Here is a 25,820-nt window from a genome sequence, read left to right on the forward strand (position 1 = left end):
CCATACAGAGAATGGTAAGGATAAGGAAGAAGATCATAGGACGCTCGCTCCCTGCCATTCAGGATGCTGTTTATAAGTGCTATGTGCTTAGAGCTGAAAGCATTATTAGAGACCCCACACACCCACTTTACGATCTGTTTCTGTTGCTCCCCTCTGGGAGGAGGTTTTGAAGTATTTCTAGCAGGACTACCCGATTCTGTAATAGCTTTGTTCCCTCTGCCATCCGACTGGTAAACTTGGAAGATTCATTTTTTTTGACATGCACATGTATGCATAACCAGTACTAGACTGTTGTTTCTCTGTGTCATATAATATATCTGGATATATGCATAATTCTGTATTTATTTATTTATTCATATTTATGTAGTGTATATCGGAGTTATACCCTTTGAGAGCTGTATGCAACGAAATTTCATTTTAGGGTATGCCGATTAGCGTACATTCAAAGTGACAATAAAGTTAATTATTCTATTATTCTATTCTATTCTCTTCTAAACAGCCTTTATTAAGATACTTAAAAGATATAAACTGCTTCTTGTCAATTTTTGTTCTTTTTAAGCCATTTATGTTTTGATATGTATTCTGTTTTCGATGTAAAAGCATTGAGACGAGGCAGGAGTAACAACAGTCTTCTCTTTATTCATATCACAACAGAACCAAAATACAAAATGGCGCCGTTTCCTCTTATACCCCTTTGCAGGGACAGTGTCAGCCAATCAATGCAACGGATTCTCCCACCTTGCGCATACGCAATAGGTTGGAGACAGCCTGTCTGGTCCCGGGCATCCACGTGGTCTGCCCGGGCCTCTCTGCAGCTTCCTGCACCTGCTGAGTCACTCAGCAGACCCAGGACATAACAATATGTTTGAGGTTTTTCATTGGGAAATTATTCGGCATTATATTATTTCTGAAGATATTAGTGTATTCATTGTGTAATGAGGATATTTCAGGGAGAGGGGAAACCCAACAAAGCTTATAGAGGCCCAGATCTTGACTACATCATCATCCATCTCATTGACAAACATCCTAGATCAGTGGTTCTCAACCTTTTTAATGCCGCGACCCCCAACCGGTCGTAAGTCGAGGACTACTCAACTGATCGTAAGTCAAGGACTACTCAACTGGTGCAGCACCGTTTGCAGAATGGGACTTTTGGCGGGCTCAGCAAGGCAGAGACAGCCTGGACAATTCCTATTGGCTTTTGAAAACCAATAGAATTAGACTCTATTCAAGAGAGTCTATTCTATTGGCTTTCAAAAGCCAGTAGAATAAAAGGGAGTAGCACAGCTAAGGAAAAGGGGGGAAAAATGGCGGACTGCGTTGTTTGGCGACCCCCGTGAAATGGTCATTCGACCCCAAATGGGGTCCCGACCCACAGGTTGAGAACCACTGTCCTAGATCATGTCTATGGCAAACATATTGCATCAAGATAAGAGGAAAAAGACTACTTTTAAATTGGGAATGCTAAAGATTATTTTCAACTGCATCTGTTGGGAGCTGGAGATAAGACAAAAGTAACAACATGAAGACAGGTCATTTAACAATGACTAGCAGGGAAGAATCAAAGGAACAGAGGATGATCCCCAGTTCTCTTTTTCTTCCATTGTTTGTCTTCCTCATGAGGACTGGCTTTCTTTCTCTTTTTTTATATATTTAAAGATAATACATAAAACCAAAAAAAAGAAAAATACAAAAAAATTAAACAAGGAATTTTTAAAGGATTTTTTGCCTTCACTCCTAAGGAATTTTTAAATGTTATAGAGATCATAGTTTTCCAGTATATCATTAATCATGAATAACTGAATTTGTTCTATAGTATTAAAAGATTAAAAATGGCTATTAAGGTAATCACAAATATCAAGAAACATAGTAAACAGTATAAATCAGGGGTGTCAAACTGCCAGCCCATGAGTCGGACGCGTCACAAGGAAACTGCGCCCACCCCATTGCCGGCAATGGGGAAAAAGTTCCGATACATCACATGACATCACATGATGTCACGAGTTTGACATGTCTGGTACAAATAATCAAGTAAGATTATATGATAGAGTAAATTCATGTTACTAAGAATCTGTCATAATATAGAATGGAATGGAATGGAATAGAATAGAGCTGGAAGGGACCTTGAAGGTCTTGTAATCCAGCCCCCTGCTCAAGCAGGAGAATTTATACTATTTCAGACAAGTGCTTGTCTAGTCTCTTTGGGTATTCTGAAAAAATAAAATATGGGTTCCATGCATAGAGAAATGGAAATTTGGGATATGGTGCAGATCCATGTACTAAGTCGTAGTTTAGGTATAGTTTTAGGTTCAACTCAATTCTATGTCAGATTGCTCTGATGAGTATAAATCTCCTGAAGAATTATAATCCTCTGAATTCACCACTTGGGAGCATCCCTCAAAGGAATCAGAATCAGAATAGACTTGGAGGGACCTTAGAGGTCTTCTAGTCCAGCACCCTGGTCAAGCAGGAGATTCTATATCATTTCAGAAAAGGGACTATCCAGTGTCTTCTTAAAAACCTCCAGTGATGAAGCACCCACCATGTCTGAAGACAAGCTGTTCCACTGGTTAATTGTCCTCACTGTTAGCAAGTTTCTCCTTAATTCCAGGTTGCTTCTCTCCTTGATTAGTTTCCATCCATTGTTTCTTGTCTTGCCTTCTGGTGCTTTGGAGAATAAATTGACCCCCTCTTCCTTGTGGCAGCCTCTCAAATACTTGAATACTGCTATCATGTGCCCCCTAGTCCTTCTTTTCTCTAGACTAGCCAAACCCAAATCCTGCAACCGTTCTTCATATGTTTTAGTCTCCAGGCCTTTAATAATCTCTTATTGCTCTTCTTTGTACTTTTTTCAAAGTCTCAACATCTTTTTGTGATGTGGCAACCAAAACTGGATGTAGTATTCCAGGTGTGGTCTTACTAAGACTTTATAAAGCAGTACTAATACTTCACATGATTTTGATTCTATGCCTCTGTTTATACAACCAAGGACTGCATTAGCTTTTTTGGCTGCTGCTGCACATTGCTGACTCATGTTTAAGTGATCATCCACTAGGACTCCAAGGTCCCTCTCACAGTTATTGTTTTTGAGCCAGGTTTCACCTAATCTATACTTGTACCTTTGGTTTTTCCTGCCCAGGTATAAAACCTTGCTTTTCTCCACATTAACTATCATTTTGTTGGATAGGGCCCATTGTTCAAATCTCTTTGGATCCCGACCTTGTCTTCTGGTGTGTTGGCTATTCCTGCCAGCTTAGTGTCATCTGCAAATTTTATGAGTTTCCCTTCTATTCCCTCATCTAAGTCATTTATGAAGATATTAAAGAGTACTGGGCCTAAGCAGAACCTTGTGGTACCCCATTGCTTACTTTGCTCCATGTAGATGTATTACTGTTAAGGGTTACTCATTGAGTACGGTTTGTCAGCCAGTTACAAATCCATCTGGTGATGATGCTGTCTATTCCACCTTTTTCTAGCTTCCCAAGAAGTAGATTGTGGTCTACTTTGTCAAATGCCTTGTTGAAATCTAAGTATACTATGTCCACAGCATTTTGCTGGTCTACTAATTTTGTCACTTTGTCAAATAATGAATTAAGATTGGTTTGGCAATCTATTTTTAACAAATCTGTGTTGGCTTCTAGTTATAACTTTATAAGTGTCCGTTTACCCTCTTTTAAGTGTCTGTCTCTTTTTCTGTGTTTTTTTTTATTTTTTTCTCTTAGATCGTTAAGAATTTAAAAATTTGTAAAGAATTAAAATAAGTAAACTGTTTTCTTAGATGTTTAGTTGAAAAGAGGAATTGAAAAAATTGAAAAGGAATTTTTCTTAAGAAAGGGAATTCAGAGATTGTTAAAATTTAAGAATTTACAAGAGTTTTCGGCCCTTTGTGAAGTAATATGCTTTTTTGTTGTTGTTGTTGTTGTTGGAAGTCTCAGGCTATTTTCTGGGAGAAGCTTTGCTCTTAACCCTCTACTCCCTGACTTGAAAGTTTATATCTTTGTTCCCTGTCTACAAGTGTTCTGTACTTATCCTCTTTGCTTTGCTTTCTTGCCCTTTGGTTGCCTGGCCACTGCCAGAGTTTTCAAGTGCAATGTGCTAATGTGGGCACTCTGCTTAGCTGCTCCACCGCACCTCTTCCAGCTGCTGCTGGTCTGTTACGCTGCTCTCAGCCACTGCTGTGGGCACTGCTGCTCAGCTGGTCCTCTGTGCTGCTCTCAGCCACTGTTGGTCCACCGCGCTGTTCTCGGCTGCTGCTGGTCTGCCACGCTGCTCTCAGCCGCTGCTGTGGGCGCCACTGCTCAGTTGCTCCTCTGTGCTGCTCTCAGCCACTGCTAGTCCACAGCACTGCTCCTAGTCACTGCTTGGGACACTTCACTCCTCTGCCACATAGCTCTGCACCGCTTCTGCTCAAGGTGTGCCGTGCTGCCACCTAGCTCTTTTCACCGCTGCTCAGTGGCCTCCATTTGCACTGCACTGGCTCCGCTAAGGTGTCAGGCTGGGTCACCAGGCTGCCTCTCTGTCTCTCAACTCGTCTGTCTCTCCTTCTCTCAGATGGGTTGCTGGGCCACCTCTTCGCTGGGTCACCTCTCGGCTTGGCCAGCAAGCTGAGAAAATAGAAAAATGTTGGCATTTATTAGCCAAAAAGCATTCCTTATATCAGGGGTGTCAAACTGCCAGCCCACGGACCAGACGCGGCATCCGGAAGCCACGCCCATCCCATTGCCAAATGTCAAAACTGTCCCGATACATTGCACGACGCCACGTGACGTCGCAAGTTTGACATGTCTGCCTTATATTATTTACAGAGGATCAGTCTGTCTGCTGTGAAAACCATCATCCTGAAAAAAAATAAAACTACCTTGATTTATTTATGAATGTTACAAGCAGGCACTCCCTATAACATATCTTGTAAACATATGCTATGTATATTTCAGGCAGGAACATAAACATAGACATGATAACTCAGGTCACAGTTGTCCATTATTTTCACTTTTGTTTCTTAGGGCATTAGCAGCAAAAATGCCTATGTTTCATCTTTTTCCCTTCTCAGGCTCCCAGGCCAGCCAAGAACAAACTTTTAATTTATGGTGAAAATTTGTTAGGCATTATCCCACCAAACTATCCTAGCAAATTCCCACCAATATTCTCGGATCACCTTTTCTGTATCATAAGGCAGCTCCCTAGAATCTGGCTGCCTTATTTTTTTGTGTGTGTGGCAGTCTGCTTATTCTGCAGGAAACACTCATTTAGTCACCCACAATAAATAAGCAACCAGGGCGCAGGCTGCCACTTGCATGTGCACAAGCTCGACTTGCATGAGTGGAGGGCCAGCACAGTCAAGGTGCAAGTGCATGCTTGTGCACACCAGCCCGCTGTTCACATGAGTCAAGCTGCACATGTGTGCGTGCACCTTGGCCCACCACTCATGCAGCCCGGTTCCCCTCCCCCACTCCCACCCGAGCCACCAAGCTGCAACGGTTGGGGACCAATGTCATAGAGTATCAGTATAAAGCTGGTTATCATCAGCATACTGACAGTAATGTATTCTGAAGTTTTTAATTCTTTATTTAATCTAGAATATGTATTCTTTTTATTCTTTGTCATGAGTGCAGCTGTGGCTTTCAGGCAATAATAAACTATGTTTTATGGGTAATAATATGTTTTTCCATCAATTGGGCCTAGAGGCCTTGAACGCCAAACCAAAGCCTAAGGGGTGCTTCAATAATCCATCTCCAGTGGTGAGATATGGATCATATCCATCTTTCTTGACTTTTTCCAATATCTTCTTGGTCATCTTATGGGACAGACATGTCAAACTCGCAACGTCATGTGATGTCACGCGATGTATCGGAGCTTTTTCCCCATTGCCGGCAATGGGGTAGGCGCGGTTTCCTTGTGATGCGTCCGGCCCACAGGCCGGCAGTTTGACAACCTTGTTATAGGAGATTCTATTTTCTCACTGTTTTACCTTTTTTTCGGGGGGGGAAAGGCCCTACCTTTCTGATACAAAATATGTATCAGAATAGGTGTATCAACTATTAGCTTTCTTATGACTTCTCTAGATTTGTTTTCAGAAAGTGAATGCATTTCCCCCAAATTGGAAAAACAGCCCACAGTCATAAGACATATGTTTTTTCTCCAGCCATGTAAAGAAATCTGCCTTTTCCCAGGATCATTGTGGTATCTTGTAGGAATTCAGGATCTTCTTCCACTGCTGCTCTGCAGTGACTTGTACATCCTGTACTGTGTTTTGCATTATTGCAGTTGTCTATTCATTCCTAGTCAATATACACATTATTAAGCTTTCTGAAGACACCTTTCAATTCTCATAGGGGAAGAATTTATTCTTTTCATTACGTTTAGCGGTAGGTCTCAGGAGGTAGAAGTCGCATCATTTCAGAAAAATGGGTGTGACAAAGTGTCTGCAAGCATTCCAGATTAATTTGCCAGACATATCTATTCTGATTTCAAGATCAGTTGGGCAGAGTCTGCAGTGATGAGCAAGACAAGGTTGTGTGCTATTATCTGGGATTCATTTGATCTTATGGAGCCCAAGGAAGTGGATAGGATGCCGTATCATAGGAATCCTGCCACCAGTGGGCTGGATTCATGTCCCTCTTATTTATTTATTTATTTATTTATGAGACTTATATACCGCTTTAAGTGCAAGCACTCTCTAAGCAGTGTACACCAGTAAGCAATGTGTGTATATATATATATATATATATATATATATATATATATATATATATATATATATATTTACATTGCTCCCAACAATCTGGGTCCTCATTTTACCTACCCCGGAAGGATGGAAGGCTGAGCCGGTGAGATTTGAACCGCTGACCTGCTGAACACAGTCAGCTAAAGTGGCCTGCAGTACTACACTCTAACTGCTGCGCCACCTTGGCTCATTAATCCTTTGGACAGCCAGATCAGCCAGACAGCTAAATCTCGAAGATTGAGATATGGGTTGCATGCCTTGAGGAGGCAGTAGTGCAACCTCTCCTAAAAAAAATAATAACCCCTCCCTTGGTCCAGCCAATTTTTCTACAACTTGTACCCATCTCCAATCTCTCTTTCTTGGCAATTCAGCTACAGAGAATCCAAGGTGAAACAGACTATCTGGACCTTTGCCAGTCGGAATTTAGATAAGGTCGTGGGACAGAAGCAGCAATAATTAGATAATTGGTGGATTACCTTTGTCAGGTTTAAATGTATCTCTCTTGCAAGTATTGTCTTTGTTAGTGTGGTATATTGCTGGACCATCTGCAAGAATTGGGAGTCAGGGTCACTGTTTTATATGAGTTCCATTGGACTTGTTCCAGTCCTTGACTCCATAATTGATCCAGTGCTTTCCGTTATGTTATTTAACATCCATATGAAGCCACTTCATAGAGGTCAACCATTAGTTGCATTGAACTCTGCTGACAATATCCAATTTTATCACCTTCCCAGGAAAAGCTGCAAATGCCGTGGAAAGGTTGAACTGGAGATTCTTGGGGCAAAACAAGTTCATATTGAAATCTACCCAGATCAATGTTGATTGTGGTAGTTACTCAAAACAGGGTTTTTCTACAGGCAAAGGGATTGGCTCAAGACTTGGCAATCTTCTTGACTTCACAGTTCCTGCTTAAAAATCAGGTAGTGGCTTCTTAGAAGGTCTTAGAAAGTGAGAAAGGAAATCAGTTGTGACTTTACCGGGAACAGACATCATGGCAATGGTAACTAGTGCCTTGATCACCATATGGCTGAATTACTGCAACACAATCTTGCAATTGCTTCAGAATGCAATGATTTGCCACCATTGCAAGACAACAATTCTAAGGTTTCCATTGGCACTAGTTACCCATACATTTCCAGGGCTAATTCAAAGTGCCACAAAATCTTTTTTGCAAAACAGCACTAAGGCACAATAGGCCTTGCCAAAACTGATTTTGCCTGTAGGCTCGAAAAAGAGTCATCTCGTTGGCTTCTCTTTCAGGAAAAGCTTCACAAGGCAGCAGAAAGCAGGAGAGAATCACATAGAATTTATCCCCTTCTTTCTTACCTAGCCAAGATTTAAATGTATCCAAACCTGTATTAGTATTTTCCATATGCTTTGGATTATCAATAACGAAATGTTTTCAGAAATCAGATTGACGTCTGAATGTTTTGCTTTGTTTTTCTTGTGTCGGAAGCACTTTGGTGCATCCACGGTGAACGGATTTACCAGTGAAATTTCATCGTTGCCTGGGAAGTGCCCAGTTGGGGGTTTCTTTCGTGTTTCCATGAAGTTGCCCACCAAAGTGGTATCCACTAATCTACTTGCAGTTGCCCGCTTTCAAACTGCTGAGTTGCAAAGAGCTGGAGCATGGTGTCGGAAGTAAAGTCTTCATCCTGGTTCATCCAAGCCGGGAATAAATAAGCAACATGGCGACTGCTTTGGAAAGATGGTTACAGTTTATTGAAGAAGCAGAAAGATGGTTCTTGCAGGAAAGAGCAGAGGAGAGAAGAGCTGAGCACATGGGCAGTAGGTTTTTATACCCTCTCTAGCTTTTTGTTGTTCTATGGTGCCGGAGAAGACTCCTGCGAGTCCCTTGGACTGCAAGGCGTTCAAACCGGTCAGTCCTAGAAGAGATCAACCCCGACTGATCTTTAGAAGGCCAGATCCTGAAGTTGAAACTCAAGTACTTTGGCCACCTAATGAGAAGGAAGGATTCACTGGAGAAGAGCCTAATGCTGGGAAAGATTGAGGGCAATAGAAGAAGGGGACGACAGAGAATGAGGTGGCTGGATGGAGTCACTGAAGCAGTAGGCGTGAACTTAAATGGACTCCAGAAAATGGTAGAGGACAGGAAGACCTGGAGGAACGTTGTCCGTGGGGTCACGATGGGTCGGACACAATTTCGCAATTAACAACAACAAGCTTTTTGTTTGGAATGGTTTCCTGTTCCTGTGGCATGAACTTTGAGGCTATTTCCTGTGTCACGTATTCTGACCTGAGTCTAAGTGTGTCTCTCTGGTATACTTGATGGTAATGGGTTAGTCCTATGATGTCCCAAAAGTCCTATCCTGCTTCCCTGGGGCTGGGCTAATGACTCTTAGAGTTTGGGTGAGGTATGCAGATGTTAAGTCCCTTTGTCTTCTTGGGTTCCCTGGCTCCAGCTTTCCTGATGGTTTTACATCTGCATTTGTATAGGGCCGGCTCCTGCTTGGGGACAGCGAGATTTGAGGACAGGTTTCTGCTTTTCAAAAAAATGCTTTTAAAAATCCTTTCGGAGAAAAATCTATTTTCCTGCCCTTTTAATATTTCCTTCTCTGGGGGGGGGGCTCTGACTTCCCACAATTGGATGGCAACTCACCCCACCCTGTGGCAGCAATGGGTCTCAAATGCAAGCCTGCCGGTCGGCAGCCCAGCATTTTAAACTCTGTGAGCCACTGCATTCCTATGTCTGAAAGCTGATGCACACATGCGGTGACATATTCTAATCCTCCTAACTTCGTGTTAGTCTCAGGCAGTGATTCTCAACCTGTGGGTCGAGACCCCATTTGGGGTCGAACGACCATTTCACGGGGGTCGCCGAACAAGGCTGTCCGCCATTTTTTCCCCCTTTTCTTTGGCCAGGCCCCTGGTACCCGATGATGTATAAGTGGTTGGGGGTCACCACAACATGGGGAACTGTATTGTGGGGTCGCGGCATTAGAAACATTGAGAACCACTGGTCTCAGGAGTTATAGGGCCACGAGAGTCCTGGAAAAGGTGCTGAATGGTGAGCAGCAATAGTTGAAATACAGATCAAAACCTCATGGGAATGAGATCTAGTTTTCCCCAAAAAAACTGAACTGAAATTCTTCTCTTATACCTCCCACTTCCCTGCCCTAGCTGATCCATCTGGTTTCATCTTTTTCCCCCCACTTAAGTTCATTTCAGGCTCAGTTTGATGCTCCCAAGTGGCAGTTTAACACTAACATCTCAATCAGAGTGTGACTCATTCAATCAGAGCAACAACAACAGCAACAACAATAAAAAAGGCATCATTAACATTCAAAGTTGCATGCCAGCAGGAAAGAGAGGAAAAGCAGGCAGGGCGATATCAAGAATGCTTACAGAGAGATGTGAGGTATGGTGGAAGGGAAAAAAAATAAGAGGATAATTACTGGATTTGAATGGGAATCTAATGCTGGTATTTGAAAAATACTACAAATACAACTATTCCACACCATTGCTCAAAGCAAGGTGGCAGGTAACAGTCATTAAAAAAACCAAATTTGTTGCTTATATTTAAAATCATATTTATTACAGGTTACTGTTGGCTTTATGAACTTCCAATCTGCATAATTTATTGAAGACAGTGGGGGGGGGGAATGAAGGTGACATCTACACTTTATTTGCAGGAAATGATTGTTGATGTGACTACATAGTCAAAGCATTGAAAGGGAACTTATCAAATTTGCAGATGACACCAAACTGTCAGGAGTAGCCAACACCCCAGAAGACAAACTCAGAATCCAAAAAGATCTTGACATACTTGAACAATGGGCCCTGTCCAACAAAATGAGTTTCAATGTCAAGAAAAGCAAAGTCTTACACTTAGGCAGGAAAAATCCAAGGCACAAATACAGATTGGGTGAGACCTGGCTTAAAAACAGTAATTGTGAGAGGGACCTTGAGTCCTAGTAGACGATCACTTGACTATGAGCCAGCAATGTACAGCAGCAACCAAAAAAGCTAATACCACCCTGGGTTGTATAAATAGAAGCATAGAATCAAGATCACGTGAAGTACTAGTACCGCTTTACAAAGCCCTAGTAAGACCACACCTGGAATATAGCAGGCAATTTTGGTCACCATATCACAAAAAAGATGTTGAGAGTTTGGAAAAAATTCAGAGAAGAACAACTAAGATGATCGAAGGCCTGGAGGCTAAAACATACGAAGAACGGCTGCAAGATTTGGGTTTGGCTAGTCTAAAGAAAAGAAGAAATAGGGGAGACATGATAGCAGATTAGCAGTGTTCCAGTATCTGAGGGGCTGCCACAAGGCAGAGGGGGTCAGGTTGTTCACCAGAGCACCAGAGGGAAGGACGAGAAACAATGGTTGGAAACTGGTCAAGGAGAGAAGCAACCTGGAATTAAGGAGAAGCTTCCTGACAAGTGAGGACCATCAACCAGTGGAACAGCTTACCCCCAGAAATTGTGGGGGCCCCATCACTGGACATTTTTAAGAAGAGATTAGACAATCACCTGTCTGAGATGGTATAGGTTCTCCTGCTTGAGCAGGGGGCTGGACTAGAAGACCTCCAAGGTCCCTTCCAGCTCTATTCTATTCTATTATTCTATTCACTTTAAAGAGAGAACAAAGAAAAATTTTAAGCAGGGTGGCCAAATTCATTTTCAGTTCAATACAGCCATACTACATTGGTAAATAAACATAAGACAATACTGTGGGAATTGGATGTTCAGCAGAATGAAGGCATGAGGGGAAAAAAAATGTCTCTATGTCTGGTTATTTCGACATGCAATGCTCTGTAGCAGTGTCCTGAGGGGAGGAGTTGAAACACTTTATTTCCAGGATGGGAGGGATCTGTAGATACTTTCTCAGTCCTCCTTCTGATTTGTGCTGTATACAGGTTCTCAGTGGAAAGTAGACTGGTTGTAATTGTTTTTTTTTTTTCTGCAGTCCTAACCATCCATTGAACTGTGTACTGTATAAGAGTCCTGTCTGGTTGCTGTACCAAACCAGACAGTTATAGAAGAACAAATGATACATTCAATAATTACTCTGTAGAACTGCACCAACAGCTCCCGAGACAGTCTGAACTTTCTGAGTTGATGCAGGAGGAATATTCTTTGTTGTGCCTTTTTAATCACGGTTCTGAGATTAGGTGTCTATTTCAAATCCTGGAAGATTATAGAACCCCAAAACTTGAAGACTCCACTGTTGATACTGTGTTGTCTAATATAGGAAGAGATGGTAGAATAGGTCAATCTCCTCCTAAAATCCACGCTCATCTCTACAGTTTTAAGCATGTTCAGCTACAGATTGTTCTGGCTGAACCGCAGGGCCAGTTGTTTAACCTCCCACCTATATACAGACTCATCCATCATCTTGAATGAGGCCAATGACTGTTGCATCATCTGCAAACTTCAATAGTTTAACAGAGGGATCTTTACAGATGCAGCCATTGCTATAGAGAGAAAACAGTGACAGTAATCTCCTCTCAATCCTATAGTAGAACACATTTGGATCATCTGCCATTTGCCAATTCTCTTCAGCAGGGCTTTTTTTCTCATAGAACGCCCAGAACGGAGTTCCAGCACCTTTTTTGGATGGAACCTTGTAGGGTAGGCAAGGCGGGTTGTATGACGTGTGTGAGTTCCAGCACCTTTTTTTTTTTTTTTAAAGAAAAAAAGCACTGCTCTTCAGTAAGAGAGGGAGATCTGCTATAGCCAATGATATTCTTCAGGCTTTTCAATAGGTTTGCTGGATCCTTTGTTGAGAACAGATTCCTCTGCTTTTCGAAGTAGCTTCTCTTTGCTGCCCTGATCTCCCTTGTTAATACGTTCCTTGCCTGATGGTACAGCATCCTATCTCCATTCCTGTAGGCTTCTTCTTTGGCACAACGAAGCTGCTTGAGCTTAACTGTGAACCAGGGATTTATTATTGCTGTATATGCACAAGCTCTTGGTCCTCACAAAAACTAGCATGTGATGTCCCAGTATCAGTATCAGTGGGTTCCTCAAAGTCCACTGAAGCAGCTTCAAAAACGTTCCAATTTTGTTCAGTCAAGGCAAGCCTGTAACTCCAACTTTGTCAAGACTTCATTGTTTTGACTACAGGTTTTACAGTTGTAAGTTTTTGTCTTTAAGCGGGTACAATGTGAATCATGTGATGATCAGAGTGGCCCACAGCTGCTCTTGGAAGAGAGTGATAAGGATCTTTTAATGTAGAGTAATATTTTTACTCTAAAATGTTTTTTTCTCTAGTGAGACAGGTGACATTCTGAGTGTATCTGGGCAACCCCTGACTTAGATTAGCACTGTTAAAATCCCCTAAAATGAGTAGTGAGTTTGGATATCTCTCTTCTGTACACAAGATTTGATCAGCTAGGGTTTGCAATGCACTGTTTATGCAAGCATGAGGTGGTATATTTTGTTGTTATTAGTTGCAAAGGCATGTCTGAACCATCATGACCCCATGGACAACATTCCTCCAGGCCTTTCTGTCTTCTACCATCTTCTGGAGTCCATTTAAGCCAGTGGTTCTCAACCTTTCTAATGCCGTGACCCCATAATACAGTTCCCCATGTTGTGGTGATCCCCAACCACTTATACATCACCGAGTGCCAGGGGCATGGCCAAAGAAAAGGGGGAAAAAATGGCGGACAGCCTTGTTTGGCGACCCCCATGAAATGGTCGTTCGACCCCAAATGGGGTCCCGACCCACAGGTTGAGAACCACTGATTTAAGCTCATGCCTACTGCTTCAGTGACTCCAGCTAGCCACCTCATTCTCTGTATATAAATCCCAACTAAGATGCATGAAAAGAGCCCTCGTGGGGCATAAAAGGATTTGCAATTGATGAATTGTGTTTCTAAGTCCACATGTCCACTTCTAAGTAACATCATTGCATCAGTGGTTATTAACATAGAAGCAGTTACCCTCCCACTCTCTTTCCACCCTGGATGTTTCTACAGATGTTTCGATCTGCTCTTTGAAACTGAAATCCTGGGCGTTGCAGACTACTATCTTCTGTTGTTTCATTTAGCCAAGTTTCTGTAAAGCAAAAGAACTGGAGTTGGAAAAGTCTGACTTGATCCAATTTAAAAGATACAAAAATAAAATAGATTTAAAATATATTTTCAAAATATCATTTAACTGAATTATACTGGATAGTTTTCTGCTTGTTTTTGAGTATTTTTAATATTAAATTTACAACCATCTTTTTAGAATGAAATCTCAGAATTGAGGATTTTCTGACCCCACCTCTTGAATAAAATCCCCCCTTTTTTCTTGATGGATATGTATCCTAAATTGTCTTGGTCTCTGTTGAGGATACACATAATAGACATAAATAAACAAACAAACAAGGAACTAAAAGGCACCTTCTCATCTAGAATGACTCACAATGCGATCTGTTATTATTCTACTACATCTGCATAACTGAGGATACAGCCAGACAACCTCACTGAACTACAGCCCCCCACTCCTTAACTTAAAAAGAAATGTTGGCATAAAATTTGCTGGCCAGCAAATTTGGTCTGAGGGCCAAACTCTATTCTGCCTAGAAAAATGAGGCTAGAAAATAATATATTTCTTAAAGTTTTCATGTAAGAAAGTCAAGGTGAATGATTACTAGATTCTACTGCTGCTTCCTCTCTCATGGAAAAACAACCACAGTGATTGGGTGAAATGGGGTTGGTCAAAAATACAGTAATGGCCAAAATTGTGGAAACCTTTTGGGAAAAGTGTATTTTTGAGGTTTGATGGCTAATAACACCACTTAGTTTTTGGAGTAGTACCATAAAATTATATATCAATGGAAAGACAATTTAAGCAAGAATGTAATGCAACATAGTTTTTTCAATTATCTGTACTTTATTCTATGAAAGGTTATAGCCAAATAACCAGAAAAAGGAAGCACAACTTGCTTAGGTTGATATCAGGTAGCTTTCCTTCACCTGATGGTAGCCAATGAGCACGAGTGTTTAGAGAGCCAATCAGGTGTCATCTTGTTTTGGCAACAAGCCAATCAGATCACAGTAGGATTCAGTTATTGATGTTCATGTATTGAAGCTGAGAGGAGGACATTTGTCAGTGTGTTATGTGATCGCTATCAAGTCAGTTGGGTTTTTTTGTGTTCTTTCATTTAGTGAGCTTGTAAAATGTAATAAAAGTAAAATAATGGTGCAAAGAGTTGACTGGTCATCCAGAAAGCAATGTAAAACAGTATTATGAAGTGAACAAGGCTACAGTTATAAAGAAATTAGAAGAAAAATGGGTGGAAACTTAACCAAAGGTGGCATTTCTACTGTACACTTTTCCCAAAAGGTTTCCACAATTTTGGCCGCAACTGTAAGTGCTTTGAATAGCAGATGCTCTGTAGCTGCAACTTTTCATTGAGATATATTTGAACATGGTCTAGAGCACTTTTGATCATGTCCAAAGATACTACAGCTAAGAGAGTGCTGGCAAGCAGGAAGAGCACGGGCTGAAGCTGGCAGAGAATGAAGTTCTCTTGATCTGGCAACCAGACTAATTTTGGATACAGGTTTAGCACTCTTTTAAAAGAGCAATTGTGTATATAAGTAGCTTGTAGAAGGTTTAACCAGCCCTTCAGAAAGGCTTTTGGACACTGCAGGACAGCCTCTCTGATCTCTTTCTCCAAAAAAAAAAAAAAAAAAAAAGACAAATATGGCCATTAGCACCCAGTGACTGGAGAGGAATGGTGTACCCATTAACAGTCTAAAGTGGTCAAGAGGAGCTAGATATAGTTCAGGTCCTAACCACATCATCAACCGCATTGTCAGTGAAGTAAGCAAAATTGTTTCCGTTGCAGAACTTGTGTTATAAAAGGAAGAAAAATGCTTCTTTAAAATTGGCGGCTAAAAACAACTTTAAGCTACGCTGCTCCTTTTATATTTTGTTTTAGGCTTTCTAGGCATCTTATTTACGATATTTGCAGTGCCTCTGGATTATGGATCAGCTTCAGCAACCTTCTGACAAGCAAAGTCAATGGGGAAACCAGATTCACTTAACAGCCGTGTTACTAATTTAACAACTGTGACAAGAGAGGTCGTAAAATGGGGCAAAATTCACTTAGCAAATGTTTCACTTAGCAACAGAAATTTTGGGCTCAATTGCGGTCGTAAGTCAAGGACTACCTGTGCCCAGAGTTTAACTTGATGGCCTCATTCATATAACATGATGTGGGCTTCTTTTTTATTGTCATCTTATAATCACCGTTTACGTGTTGCAAGAAATAACCCAAACTTAGTGCCAACCACTTAAAATGTACAGTAGCTCACTTAAAAGTTGAGCCAATTACCTCTGTGCTGGATAGATTAAAGCAGAGGTTCAGTGGGGGAACTCTAATCTGCATTTCTGCATTGAGCAGGAAGTTGGGCTTTGTGGCCAAAGTTTTTAACTCTAGGATTCTAGCGGTAGGATTTCTATGGATTTTAAGTGATTTATTCCTTCGGCTTAACCTACAGTGTGGGAATATTGCTGAAGTCATCTTTCTTGACTGAGGTTTAAATTTGTTTGGAGACCTAGTGAAAATCATATTACATGTATTAAAAGCAGGAGACTTCTGTGATGCTCTTAATATACTTGAATATTATTTAACCCCCATCATATATACAGTAATTAAAAGTAAATAATCTATGTCTCTTTAAGTACTAACAAAAGATACATTTTGTTCTCAAATGCTTTTGTGTAATCTATACGTTATCCATAAAACAGAAAGAATTTCTTATGCTGAATAAGATACTATAGGTAGTGTAAGGAAATATAAGTAGTAAACAAACCTCACCATTCATGATAAAAGGGTGTCAAGACTTTTTTTCCAACTTTTTTTTTTAAAAAAAAAGCTTTGACCAAAATACTGAATAATTATATACCAAATTATATCGCCATATATAACATTCGTAGTCTATTGAACTTTGGGTTCCTCCAGATATTTTTTTTAATGTATCCCCTTTTATTAAATTTGCAAAAACGGACAAAAGTAAAAGTATCCCTTTGTCTGTTTTTGCAGATTTAATAAAAAGGGATAAATTTAAAAATGCCTGGAGGAACCAAAATACGTCATAGATTGAGCACTAAAGATTAGAATGAGTAGTTTTAGGGTAGAGGTAACAAAGTAGGATATTCTACTTGATAAGATAGAAAAATGTGGGTTAGACAGCATCACCACCAAATGGATCTGTAGCTGGCTGACCAGCCGTACTCAGCATGTGGTCCTCAATGGAACCGCATCTACATGGAGGGAAGTGTGTAGTGGGATGCCCCAGGGCTCTGTTCTGGGCCCAGTGCTCTTCAACATCTTCATCAACAATCTGGACGAGGGGATAGATGGGGAACTCATCAGATTTGCAGATGACACCAAGCTGGCAGGAATAGCCAACACTCTAGAAGACAGGCTTAGGATACAGGAGGATCTGGATAGACTTAAACACTGGGGGCTATCTAACAAAAAGCCATTTGTCTGAAAAGGTATAGGGTTTCCTGCCTGAGCAGGTGGTTGGACTAGATGACCTCCAAGGTCCCTTCCAACATTATTATTATTATTATTATTATTATTATTATTATTATTATTATTATTCAGTTCTTTCTCATTTTTTTCTTCTTAGGTCGTGACATGGCCAGCACAACTTTGCCTGGCTACCCACCACATGTTCCACCAACTGGACAAGGCAGTTACCCAACCTCAACTCTTGCAGGAATGGTGCCTGGTAAGGTTCCTTGCTTCCCATCAGTTTTATTTAGATAAGTAAATAGGTGTTGTTGTTTTTTTTAAATGCCTTACTTGGAAGGGCATTTCAGTAAGTTTGATCAACTCCAATTCCAGAGGGTTGTGTGGTTGCTGTTGTTTTTTGCCTAATGCTATTTATTTTCAGTTCTGATTTCCACTGTATTAAGGAAATCCATTTTGTTTGCAAGTATAATTCTATCAATAGAGTGAGATGACCTCCCAGGACTGCCTTGTGCTCCTTTTGCAAGATTGACCACATGCATATGTCTCAGCCTTGAGCAAGAAAAATTGGGAGTGGATGTTTCATTTATTTATTTATTTGTATCCTGCCTTTGTTATTTTTTAGAAATAACTCAAGGTGGCAAACATACCCAACACATCCTCCTATTTCCCCCACAACAATAGGGTGATGAGGTGAGTTGGGTGAAAGAGACTGGTCCAATTCAGGCAGCTTTCATGGCTAGGGCAGAACTAGAAACCATGGTCTCCTGCATTTTAGCCTGGTGCCTTAATCACTAGACCTGACTCTCATGTTCACTTATATCCAATAACAGTAGCATGGACTGTTGAGTGGGAGGCACCCCTTTCTAGAAAAGCTGCCAAGTGGATGGCTACGTTGCAAAATTCCTTCTTTTTGGTGGATCCGCCTTTCATGGTTTTCAATATCATGGACACCAATACCATGATATTTGGCAAAGATAGGGCTAATGGGTAGCATACTACCTTGGGTCTTTAATATATAGTGTATTGCAAGGACTTCTGCTTCCAATATTTTCAATATTTCACTGGATGGGATAATTAAAGATTCTAGTGGCAATTAGTATGATGTATAAGAGTAGCACAGATAATAGGGATGGGGTATATCAGTGGTGGCGAACCTTTGGCACGGGTGCCAGAGGTGGCACTCAGAGCCCTCTCTGTGGGCACGCGCGCTGTCATCCCAGTCCTAGGCCTTCAGCTGGGTTTTATAAAACATTTTCGCTTTAGACCTCTGCCGCCATGTACAAAAAAAAGGTTCAATCAATCAGTCAATTTCAACTTCTCACGGGAAAAAAAAGCTTTTGCAAAGTTGGAATTGATTGAACTTTTTAGTCCCACCCAGTCTGCTGTTACCACCGCAGCCACGCCTGCCCAATGGGCCACGCCCGCCCGGCACCCGACGATGCATAAGTGGGTTTTGGGTTGCAGTTTGGGCACTTGGTCTCTAAAAGGTTCGCCATCACTGAGGTATATAAATCAGTAGGTTTAAATAACTGAAATCCTAAATGCCCTGAATCTAAAATATTTCAACTGTATCTTTTCCCCCTACCAATACACACAGAGCGATCCCTTGTTATGAACTTGCTAATCACTACAGAACACTTTCTTCAAGCCCTCTGCCATAAAATGTGTAACGTGGCAAATTTTTTAAGAAAGGGTGGCATACAAGATTTGAAATAGCCTTCTAAAGCAGCTCCGACTTCATTATTTGCTCATTGTTTGATCACAAACAAATATATTTCTGGACACAGACATAGACACTGCTAGCTTCTGGCATCACCCAGATATCATGGAGGCCATAGCAACACAACTATAGTTGGATAACTTAGGCGGTCACCAAATGTTAGTGGAGAAATGACTGCTTGATAGCTGTTGGTGGTTGGTAGATAGCTGGCAGATCACTGTGTATTTGAATAAAACATCCATGAGAGCTTGAAGCAGCAAGGCTGAATCTAAATAACTAGAAATTTATAATTTGGAAGAGAGAGAGAGAGTAAATAAAGTGATGAGAATTGTCTAAAGACACTATGAAGTTCACCCTGTTACCAGTGATATGCGGTAGGTCTATTGCATGAAAAAAAAAATATTTATTGTTTATTGTTGCTTAAGTTCTACATGTATTGTTATTAAAAATTACTCTGTGTCCAATACGCCTTCACTCAAAAACACTAAAAGCTGATAGAGCAATCCCCTAATGAAAGACCAGATGAGACCAGCATGGTTGCATGAAGAGTTCTCTGACAAATTGAGGGACCAAAAGGTTAAATGTAAAAAAAAAAAAGGAAAGAGAGACATATAACTAAAGCAGAATACCAACAAACAGCCCAAATCTGTAAGGCAGGAGCCAGGAAGGCTAAGGACCAGAATGAGCTAAAACTAGCAACCAATATCAAAAATGATAATTAAAACAGTTCATTCAATATGTAAGGAACAAGAAGAAAGGCTAGGAAACAATAGGCCCACGAATGGGAGCAGATGGCAAGAAGATGAAAGGCAGCAGGGAAAAAGCAGAACTGATTACTTCCTTCTTTGTGTCTGTTTTTATGCAAAACGAAGAAACAGCCCAGCCTATTAAAAGCAGGACTGAGGGAGATGGAATAAGGTATATAAGTCAAAATAGGCAAGGAATTAGTAAAAGAATACCTATCCCACCCTGGATGAATAGAAATCATCTCGATCAGATGGTTTACATCCCAGGCTTCTGAAGGAACTGGCAGATGCAATTGGGAGCCATTGAATGTAATCTTTCAAAACTCCTGTAGCGCCGGGGAAATACCAGAAGACTAGAAAAGAACTGATGTGGTTCCAGTCTACAAAAAGGGGAAAAATGGATCCAGGAAATTATAGCCCAATCAGTATCTGGGAAAATCTTGGAAATTAAGCAGAGGATTTGTGAGCACCTAGAAAAAAAAATATGATTATTAGAAGACTGCATAGGTTTGTTAAAAACAGATGATGCCAGACAAACCTTATTGGTTGTTGTTGTTTTTTTTTTTGATAAAGTAACTATAAATTAGTGGATCAGTGAAGTGCTGTGGACATAGTAACCTTGCTGCATTGGACAAGGTAGACCACAATTTAATTCTTGGTAAGATAAAACAATGTGGGATAGGCAGTATCACCACCAGGGGGATTTGCAATTGGCTGACAAACTGCACTCAGCTGGTACTTCTCAATGGAACTTACATCGACATGGAGGGGAGCATGCAGTGGGGTACCTCAAGTTCCAGTCTTGGGACTAGTACTCTTCAAAATCTTCATAAATTAAATGGAGGGATAGAACAGTGGTTCTCAACCTGTGGGTCGGGACCCCATTTGGGGTCGAACGACCATTTCATGGGGGTCGCCAAACAACGCAGTCCACCATTTTTTCCCCTTTACTTAGCTATGCTACTCCCTTTTATTCTATTGGCTTTTGAAAGCCAATAGAATAGACTCTCTTGAATAGAGTCTAATTCTATTGGCTTTCCAAAGCCAATAGGAATTGTCCAGGCTGTCTCTGCCCTGCTCAGCCCGCCAAAAGTCCCATTCTGCAAATGGTGCTGCACCAGTTGAGTAGTCCTCGACTTACGACCGGTTGGGGGTCGCGGCATTAAAAAGGTTGAGAACCACTGGGATAGAAGGAGAATTTATCAAATTTATCAAAATTTATCAGATTTTCGTATGACACCAAGATAGGGTCAAGATTCAGAAGCATCTTGACAGACTTGAGCATTGGGCCTATCCAACAAGATGCAGTTCAGTGGTCAGAAAAGTAAGGTCCTGCACTTAGGCAGGAAAAACCAAATGGCTCAACAGTAGTAACTGAAAGGACTCTAGGTGTTGTAGTGGACCACTACTTAAGTATGAGCCAGCAATGTCCTGCAGCTGCCAAAAAAGCCAGTGCAGTCCTAGGCTGTATCACCAGAAGGATAGAGTTAAAAAACAAAACAAAAAAACAATAGAACTGCTTTACACTGCACTGCTGAGACCATACTTGCCGTATTGCACTCAGTTCTGGTCACCACAATATAGAGAAGATACTGAGACCCTAGAAAGCTTACAGAGAAGATGATAAAGGGTCTGGTGGCTAAATCATATGACAAATGAGGGAGCTAGGCATGTACAGCCTACCAAAGAGAAGGACTGGGGGGACATGATAGCTATCTTCCAGTACCTGAAGGGCTGACACAAAGAATAGGAGATTGACCTATTCTCTAGGGCACCAGAGGGCAGGACAAGAAGTAATGGGTGGGAGCTTGTTAAAGAGAGATTCAACCTAGAAGTAAGGAGAAATTTTCTGACAATGAGTGCAATTAATCAATGAAATAGCTTTCCTCCTGGGATAGTGGGTGCTCCATAATCATGCAGACTCAACAGCTAATTAATTGGGTTGGTATAAGGCAGGGGTTCCTCAATCCCTGGGCCACAGACCAGCATCAGTCTGCAGCCCACCAGGAACTACATCACGCAAGCAAGTGAAGCCCCATCCCACACATGCAAGAAGCGTGTGGAACCAGCCCTCCCTCAGCCCTCAGAAAAAACACTCTCTACAGAATCAGTCCCTGGTGCCCAAAAGGTTGGAAACCGTTGCTATAAAGCAGGGCTCTTCAAACTTGGCCCTTTTATGACTTGTGGACTTCAACTCCCAGAATTCCTCAGCCAGGCATGCTGGCTGAGGAATTCTGGGAGTTGAAGTCCACAAGTCATAAAAGGGCCAAGTATGAAGAACCCTGCTATAAAGTCTCGTTGAATAGGAGGCTGAACTAGAAGACCTCTGAGATTCCTTCCAGACCTATGATTCTAATTGTCTCTTGGTTTATAGATACTGGAACTCTTATACAAAACCTGTTTCTGCATTATTGCTAATGAGATAAGTGATTAAGTGAGCAGGCCTGTAATGTTCTGGGAGCATTTGCTTTTTCAATTTATCCCACTGGGTAACTGGCCTTTCCTACTTTCTTCCTCTGGAGCATTTTTTCTGGAGCATTTTCTGCTTCAACACAAAAGGTCTAGGAGTGCCGTGAACAAGTCACAGCCCTAGCCTTCTCCAAAGAGAGCAGTTAAGCAGAATCTAGCGTTGATGAGGAAATTACATGTTTCATTAGTGATCACAAAAGGAGATAACTGGTTCCTCTTGGTCGCAATTGAGCTCAAAAGCTCATTATCCTGCAGCTCGGTTTCTTTTAACTCCTTGTCAATAAACATTGCGCACATATGGTGCTTCTGCCTTCCCTTGACTGGCCTGGAGAGAGAGGAAGAGTGAGTGAGAAGTCCTTTACTTAACCTGCACCTCAGAATAAATGTAGAAACAAATTGAGTGACAATATAGAAAAATAAAGGAAGCATTTAAGCCCCCTTTTTACATAAATGGGCCTTGTCAAGAACCTTCCACCTGACTTTTATTGGGAAAGTGCCCCTTGCCGCCTTATTGGAAGTTCTGCTTAGATTCAACCACCTCAAAGGGAGAAAGCTTTTACAACTTCCCACACTGCTGGCTGCAATTTGTCCCTGGACATGCTGTGATCTTTCTTAGAGGATTCCCAACAGAAATTCCGGAGGAAATTGCACCTGAAAACTCTTTATTACATTTATGTATTAGACTAAGCTTCATTTTTCCCAGTTTCCCATTTTGTCTCCTTTGCCAATCCACTCTTAAGACCTTCCTGTTTGCTGCAATGTTTCTTCTAATGACTTTTTTCTTCTCTTGTCAGGTACTAATGCAATTTTGTTCTCTTTCCTCTCTGTCTGAATTGTGGTATGAATGACACCCTCCTGTGTTCTTTCCAGGGAGTGAATTCTCAGGCAATCCTTACAGCCACCCTCAATACACAACCTACAATGAAGCCTGGAGGTTCAGCAATCCTGCGTTACTAAGTGAGTATTCCCTCAGGTTTTTCTCTACCCTTTTCCATCCCTTTCTGTTGCCCTTCTACTTGTTTCTTTGCTTTCTTTTTCCTATTTATTTCCATCTTACTGGGGACTCTAAAATATATTATGATTCTGCCACCAACCCAAAAAACTAAAAATAAACTAACTTTGGGCTAGTCCTGTCACTGAGTCCAGTATTCCCCTTTTCATCAAAATGTTTTTTTTTAATGTAGGTCAGGGGTAGGCAACCTTGGCTCTTTTATGACTCGTGGACTTCAACTCCCAGAATTCCTGAGCCAGCATGGCTCACCTTGGAAACTTCTCCCTTTCCCCTTAGCATGGCTGGCCCAGGAATTCTGGGAGTTGAAGTCCACGAGTCATAAAAGAGCCAAGGTTGCCTACCCCTGGCCTAGATTAAAAAAAAACATCTTGATCATAATATATTTTATGAAGTCATAAAAGAGCCAGGGTTGCCTACCCCTGATCTAAGCAAAGTGTTTACATTTATATTCTGCCCACAATTTTTGTGTGGGGGGGGAGTGGGGGGTGTTAGAGGATGGTTGCTGTTTCCTCTGATTTTGAATTAGGACAGGGCATACTGGAGCTGTCCTCTACTTCAGACAAGAGTCTATTCTGAATTCTTCTGATTTATTCTGAATTTGAGTTTCACACCAAGTTGGATAATACCCATATAAAGTAATGGATACTGAGGGAAAATAATCTTATCTTAGTTGTTGTGAAATAAAATTGCTAACATTTTAACACCTTTATATAAAACCATTGAGCATTTGCAATATTTTTTCTTTAAAAAATTACAAAAAAGCTGAAAAAAACCCCACATAGAGCAAACCATAAAAGAAATGTCAAGGAAGCTAGTGCCACAGTCTTCTGTAGAAAGGAAAATGGAAACATTTGCCCGATTTGTTTAAATACACACCAAAACAAAAACATCTAGACGTGATACACTATTTCTTACCTCAAAGTGGCCATCCTAAAGAAATATTTCACCTCAAAGCAATGAGATTTAACTTCATTTCTCCCAGATTAAACAGAGACCAGGATATCCATATGATACTGCATGCAATAACTAGCTCATTGGTGCAAAATGTCACATCTGACTACTGTTTTGTTTATGGTCCATCCTATCCACCCCATCTACTCTTTTACCAGTCCCCCCCCCTTCTTTCATTTTTTTTAAGATATCACAAAATCCATTCTTGTTTTTGCTGCAAGTATCTAACAAAGCTGTCCTTCTGGGATATATTAGCAAATACTTTATTTCCCAGTTCGCCCATCTTTAAAACATTATTGTTAATGAACACCCTCACAGTACACTCGCAGTGGAGGTTGGGCTTGATAGTTTAAATGACCACTTCCCACTTAATTCATTAATGTAATGAATTAAGAATTACATATTTCTGACTGGGAGCTGTCCAGATTTAAGAGGGGCAATTGTATATGTTTAAAATAGATAAATATTTCTTAATATTAGATATAGCTATTTTTGTTAATCATACTTCTATAGTAATTGCTAATATGTGACCATTATGTGCATACCTCAAGAGTATAAGCCACAAAGCATAGATCTCTTGAAAATTATTGGGACTGTGTACACCTACTAACAAAATATATTGTGTGTCATATGGTCTGCTATTGCATTTAGTGCAGTCTTGCTATTACCTATGTGTAATCTTGTATATCGTGTGCCTTCTATTTATTTAAAAAATTAAAGCTTCATAAAAGTCAGTTCTTAAAATCAGCTACCAAAGTTCTTTGAATAAATCTGTCTCACCTTGACTCTTATATATTTATTCTTATACAACTTACACTTTATTCAGAGATACCTTCAGCCCAATCAACAATTCTATCACCAGTTTTTAAGCTTGATTTTCAGATCTGTTCTAAGCATGATTTTGCTAAATATTTAATATTATACACTGAGAGTCTGCTTTGCACAGATCTGGCAGATTTTTTATATATATAAAAAAGTACTTTAGTACTTCATATACTTCCTCAGAATGGAAAGTATTCCAAATAATAAAATTGCTTATATTTCCTGCATGCTTATGCTAAGGTGGGCACTTCTGCAACTGGAATTAGAAAAAGGGTAATATTGTTAGATTCCCTTCTTCCTTTCCAAGTTTCTAAATTTCTCCATGAGGACTGAGTATCGTCCAGAATGGTTTTGGAGATTTTACTGGAAATGAGAAGAATCATTTTTATTTACTCGCTTTTTAAGACCACCCATTTATTAACGACTCTTGCAGGCTTCTAGAGGGATGACGAAGTAAAAAGAAATTTCCAGTATTTAAAAAACAGCCAAGCTGGCAAGAACAAATTAGACATATTCAATTGTTGCTGGTAGTTAACAGGACCACAGATGAATCTAAGCAGAGCTGACAGGTTCTTCTTTTCCTCTTCTAGGTCAGGGGTAGGCAACCTTGGCTCTTTTATGACTCGTGGACTTCAACTCCCAGAATTCCTGAGCCAGCATGACTCAGCTTGGAAACCTCTCCCTTTCTCCTCAGCATGGCTGGCTTAGGAATTCTGGGAGTTGAAGTCCACGAGTCATAAAAGAGCCAAGGTTGCTTACTCCTGTTCTAGGTGGAATATCTTGAATAGGACTCTGATGACAAGCACTAGACTAGATAATCCAAGAAACTTAGCTTCCTGTGCATGATATACTACATATATACTGTGTATGTTATTTTTCTATTTTACATCTAGGCCATAAAGAGATCCTCATTTCCAG

At 40.7% G+C, this 25,820-nt stretch overlaps 1 protein-coding gene across 5 annotated transcripts in view; it reads left to right on the forward strand.

Annotated features, from left to right (window-relative positions):
- The window catches only part of PAX2 (paired box 2), a 161,753-nt gene that overhangs the window by 132,210 nt on the left and 3,723 nt on the right, over positions 1–25,820 (forward strand). For all 5 annotated transcript variants that reach the window (XM_039320678.1, XM_039320677.1, XM_039320679.1 and 2 more), the window contains exons 8-9: positions 17,337–17,438; positions 22,988–23,074. In XM_039320678.1, coding sequence (XP_039176612.1) covers positions 17,337–17,438; positions 22,988–23,074 — 189 coding nt within the window. The remainder of the gene's footprint in view (positions 1–17,336; positions 17,439–22,987; positions 23,075–25,820) is intronic.

Source organism: Crotalus tigris, unplaced genomic scaffold (assembly GCF_016545835.1).
Source record: "Crotalus tigris isolate CLP2741 ecotype Arizona unplaced genomic scaffold, ASM1654583v1 scf7180000023683.377817, whole genome shotgun sequence".
Classification (NCBI taxonomy): Eukaryota; Metazoa; Chordata; class Lepidosauria; order Squamata; family Viperidae; genus Crotalus; species Crotalus tigris.